This window comes from Echinops telfairi, unplaced genomic scaffold (genome assembly GCF_000313985.2).
Source record: "Echinops telfairi isolate 266 unplaced genomic scaffold, ASM31398v2 ScPeMD7_3509;HRSCAF=4178, whole genome shotgun sequence".
NCBI lineage: Eukaryota > Metazoa > Chordata > Mammalia > Afrosoricida > Tenrecidae > Echinops > Echinops telfairi.
Window position 1 is genome coordinate 6,864,811 of NW_022107407.1, and position 5,215 is coordinate 6,870,025.

General features: G+C 52.4%; 1 protein-coding gene across 1 annotated transcript; it reads right to left on the reverse strand.

Moving 5' to 3' along the window:
- Positions 1 to 63: 63 nt before the first annotated feature.
- Positions 64 to 3,208, reverse strand: SOX11 (SRY-box transcription factor 11). The gene has a single exon (XM_004709815.2). The coding sequence runs from the start codon at positions 3,164 to 3,166 to the stop codon at positions 1,820 to 1,822; it is 1,347 nt and encodes a 448-aa protein (XP_004709872.1). The 5' UTR covers positions 3,167 to 3,208; the 3' UTR covers positions 64 to 1,819.
- Between the last annotated feature and the right edge of the window lie 2,007 nt (positions 3,209 to 5,215).

Below are 5,215 nucleotides of genomic sequence, written 5' to 3' on the forward strand. Positions count from 1 at the left end.
GGGGGGCTTGGAAGGGGGAGGGTTGCAAAGTGAGGCAGAAAGACTAAGCCTTGGCCTGTAATAACTAACCGGAGAAAGGGGAGGGCGGGGGGGAAGAAATCCGGATATTACAGTTAGCCAATTGAGCACTTTTAATCCTAACCCCTTCAAAATGTTTAATTCTCTTCCTCTCCCCATCCGCGCACACTACAGCCTCGCCACCGAATATGCTGCGACAACAGGACTTCCACTTTGCCTTCCAGAGAGACTATTGGCCATGTTTGTATCAGTTCCAGCTGATTTATTAAAATTGTTAAGATATAGACTTCCAGCACCAATTCCCCCCCCCAAAAAAAACAACACAAAAAGCAGGCGATGATGTTGACAGTGCGCCAGTCTGCTTTGCCACCATTTGCTACAAAGTGTGCAGATGGTCTCTACTTTATTAAGATTATATTGCACAAAATGAGAAACTTTAAACTATGTGCCTTTTTTTCTTTGCTAAAAATCGAGAATCCAGTTTCAAACCTTCCATCTGGGGCCCCATCCACATATCACAGCGTATGAGATACATAAAATCCTACTATAGTACAGTACATATACAATCTTTAAACTAAGATAACAGCTCTGAGGTCTATATCACCATTTGCAATAAATCTTTACCTACAAATATTGAACAAATCTCTACTATAGCTGTACAAAAAAAAGTTTGTTTTTTTTAACCACAAGGCCTTTAGATGCAAGGATTATTTAAAAATTTTAATCCTTTTTAAACCAGGACATAACGTACCAACATACTTGCATGCTAAAAAACGGAGGAAAAAAAAAGAAATCAAAAGGGAAGAAGTGCCTGAAAGTCTTACTGAAAAAACACAGCAAGAATGTTCCCTTTTCACTGTACAAAAATACGCCTGAAAATATATTAATTTTTAAAAAAGGCTGAGGTCTGTTATGTATCAAAAATGTTTCAATACCTTTTGTACTGAGGTCTAGGCTGTCTGGTATTCAATCAAGGAGGTATAAGGGAACAAGTTACAAAAAAAAGTTGGCAAGTAGAAATCACATTTGTAAAACCATAAACAATTTGATCTGAAAAGTAAACTCTGATCTTGTCAGTTCACAGTTTTTTTGTGTAAGCGTTTGTACAGTCTGCATTTTTTCAAGCTCCCTGCAGTTTTAAGAATCGGATGCATAGAAGACATCAGTTTTCTCCCTCCAAAAAAATAAAAACAAAATAAAACGTCGTAATGGTCCCTTTTCTGTTTTTGTTATGAAAAACAAACAAAAAACCAGTTCTTTAAGATCTTTTAAGGGAAAATAATAATTAAACAACAGCTCCACAAACTCCCTAGAGTAACAGTTGTGCTGCCAAAAGGCTCCTCTGCAGACGTCTTCCAGATTTCAATCAAAGACCGACAAGCTTCAAACAGCGCCTTCCGGAGCGGTTCCTCCCTCCCCTCCCCCGCCCTGTCCCCAATGCCTTTGTTGCAATTACGAAATTTCAGGGGAAAAAAAATTCATTACAAAACACATTTGGGGGGAGGGGATCGCAACTCCAGACTAGGTATGCAACTACCTTGAAACACGATAAAGGGAAGGAGAGGGGAGACAAAAAAAGAGGAAAAAAATGTTTTAAAAAACTACTAATTTCAGTTTAACTCCACCAAATTCTCATCATCTTTTCCAATTTCTTTGCGTCACGGCATCATATCAATAGCATTAGCATCTTCTCTTCCCTCCACCCGACCACCACCACCACCACCACCATCATCTCCACCATCTCCAAGGAAGCCTGCTCAGTACCCGCCGAGAGAACAGAGCGAGCGGCCCGGCGTCCCTTTCAATACGTGAACACCAGGTCGGAAAAGTTCGCCTCCAGCCAGTCCCCCGCGATCATCTCGCTGAGCTCGGGCGTGCAGTAGTCGGGGAATTCGAAGTGGGAGCCCAGGCTGCCCTCGCTGAAGGAATCCAAATCCTTATCCACCAGCGACAGGGACAGATTGCCCGCGGCCGAGCCGCCCCCCAGCTGCTGTTCGCTGGTGCTGTGCGGGTTTTGGGAGAAATTCAAGCTCAGATCGAACATCAGGTCATCGGCGTCCTCGCCGCCGCTGCTGCTGCTGCTGCTGCTCGAAGAGGAGGAAGAGGAGGTGGAGACGGAGCGCGAGGACGCGGGCGACAGGCCGGGCTGCGCGAGCGGCTGCGTGTTCTGCTTGGTGATGTTTTTGAAGCTGTAGTAGAGGCGGCTGCCACTGCCGCCCCCCGCGGGGCCCCCCGCGCCCGCGGTCGCGCCAGCCCGGACCTCGTCGTAGAGGCTAGCGCCCTCGGTGGACTCAGCGGAGCTGCTCAGGGTAGGGCTGGCGGGCACTTTGGCGACATTGTAGCGTCTCAGCAGCTGCTGCTGCTGCTGCCCGGGCGGCTGTAGAAGCTGCTGGTGAGGGGGCTCCTCGTCCTCGTCCTCCACCTCCTGCTTGATCCGCAACTGCAGCTCGTCGTCGTCTTCGTCGTCCTCGTCGTCCTCGTCCAGGAAGACACACTTGACGGGCTTGCTGGCCCCGCCGCCCCCGGCGCCGCTCAGTTTAAGGCTGCCGAACACAAAGTCTTCGCCACCGTAGTCCCCGTGGTGAGCCGCCTTGCCAGCGCTGGCCTTGGGGCAGGCGGCCGCGGAGGCGGCGGTGGCCGCAGGGGTCTTCAGTTTGCTACACTTCTTGCTCGACCCTTTGGAGGGCTTGCCGCTGCCCGCGCTCCCGCCGGCGCCGCCCCCGGCACTTTTCTCCGGGCTTTGGCCAGCGTTGGGCTTGGCCGACGGGTCCATTTTGGGCTTTTTCCGGGGCCGGTACTTGTAGTCGGGATAGTCGGCCATGTGCTTGAGTCGCAGCCGCTCCGCCTCCCGAATGAACGGGATCTTCTCGCTGTCTTTGAGCATTTTCCAACGCTTGCCCAGTCTCTTGGAGATTTCGGCGTTGTGCATGTCTGGCGACTGCTCCATAATCTTCCTCCGCTCGATCTTGGACCACACCATGAACGCGTTCATCGGCCGCTTGATGTGGCCCGACGCCGTTTTGCACCAGTCCGGGTCACTCTCGTCCAAGGCGACCGGGCTACAAGCCATGAATTCGCCCTCCTCTGTGTCCATCGCCTCGCGGGGAAGGTTGCTCTCAGTTTCCAGGCTTTCCGCCTGCTGCACCATGATCTGCCGAGGTGCTTGGCGTTCCAACCAGAACCACTCGGTCTCTTGCGGAGGTGCCCCTCCCCCTTCCACCCCTCCACCTTCCCGGGCAAATTGCGGAGTCCTCGGCACCCCGGGTTAGCTGTGCCCCCCCTCCCCCCCGCCCCCCCTTCCAGGCTGCACACAGCGGCTGTGGCTTCTTCGGCGGCAACCGCCGCCCGCTCTCTGGGTAGCTTCGGCTGCGACAAAGGTGGCTGTGGCGGATCGGAAGGCGCAGTGGCCGCGCGAGCAGCCCAGGACACCTCTCTCCGCTTAGTGAGCTACGGCCGCCAGCGCCAGATTCTGAGCACTCCCGGGCGCGCGCGCTCCTTCTGCAAAAAGTTGTGGGCTCTCTCCCAACTCGTTATCTGGGTGTCATATGGGTGACATCACTCCTCTGGCTAGCCAATAGCTGGGAGTCGGCTCCGCCCCTCTCCCTTTATGAACTCTCAGCCCCACCCCCTCGCCCCGCCCTCTGGGCTCCTTTAGAAAAATGGGGGGTGAGGGGGGATGAGGGGGGAGGGGGAGCGAGGAGGAGGGCGGGGCCTGCCGAGGAGGCAGCATGTCTAGAAATGTTTTTTTTTTTTTTTTAAATCCGCGTGTGGACAATGTGCGTCTTCTCCCTGAGATGCGCAGTGGCCACTAACGGCGCGGGGAGTGGGCATTAGCGGGTTCTGAGAATGTGGGCCCCCGGGCAAGGCGAGGCTCGGTCCCCAAGAGGAGTGTCCGTGTGGGAACAGACGGCCGTGGGCTCTCATTGTCTCCTTAGGGCCCACTCAGGCACACCCACCGCCCAAGACGCGGGGGTGTTCAGCGGCAGGATTTCGCGGCGCTGGCACGCACCCCCAAGGGTTAACAGTCCCTCCCCTCAATGCCACGACTCCCCCCCTCCCCCGCCCGCCTTTCGGGAGCCCAGTCCGCCCGCTGTGTTTCCAGCCAACGGAAGGTGGCGCTTGGACACAGTAACCTTTCTCCAAGGCACATGGGCTTTTTTTCTTTTTTTCCCCCTTTCCCGTTCCCTTTCCTTTCTCGAAGGCCAGGAGATCAATCGCAAACCCAAGAGCGTGTGTTTTCCCTGCTCCGTTTGCATGAGTCTGCGGTGAACCTTCCCTCCTTAGGTGTTGTTCATCCTCTAGGAATGGTGCTCGGCTTCCAGAGTTCCGGTGCGCACGGGCTCTCCCGGCTGGCCCGCCCCGCCCCCAAGGTGGAGGTCGGAGTAACGGTCCAGGGCGTTTTGCTTTTGCTGGGATTTGCCATTGCATTTGACCAACTCGCATAAATGTTTCTAATTCAAACTCTGGTTTTCTGGTCCTGAGTCTGGCCCGCCGAGCTTTAATCCAAGCCACCTCCTCGGCACCCCATTGGTCACTCTCTCGCCGGCGGCTCTCTCTCTTCCCCATCTCCTCTCCTCACTCTTTTCCTCCTCATATTCTTATCCTCCCTTCCTTTCTCTGCTACAACCCCCTCCGAGAGCAGTCTAATTCCGAAATTTAACTAACTACTACACTTGGAGGGGTGGGGCGGGCATGGGAAGTAACTCACAATTATAACTGAACAATGTAAACCAAAGGGGAACCAAGATCCCTTCCAAATACCAAGTCAAAAATTTCCTTTATGTAGAAAGGTGGGATGCGTAGTTGTTCTAAAATCAACACAATGGACTAGCTAGATTATGTAGAACAGGTTCTACCACGTCAATCGTGTTAGCCTGAAAGTCAATCTTTCTTTAGTCTGCTATCCTGGGTATTCTGGGGGCATGAAAAGAAAGCCCTAACTTCCTCCTGTCTGTTTTCTCCACACCCTCCAGCGTTGGGGAGCTGGCAACTTTGAATAGTTCCTAAAATAGTGCCCCAGAGGGAGTCAGCTCACCAGAGGTTAGCTGCCTAGAACTAAGTGAATTGCCACTGTTTCCTTTTAGGTCCCCTGCCATGAAATAATACTGTAATACTTAGGTTATTTCATTTTTCAACGGACTTTAATAACAAAGTGATACCATCTTTTCATAGGTTATTATTTTTTTTAAAACACCAA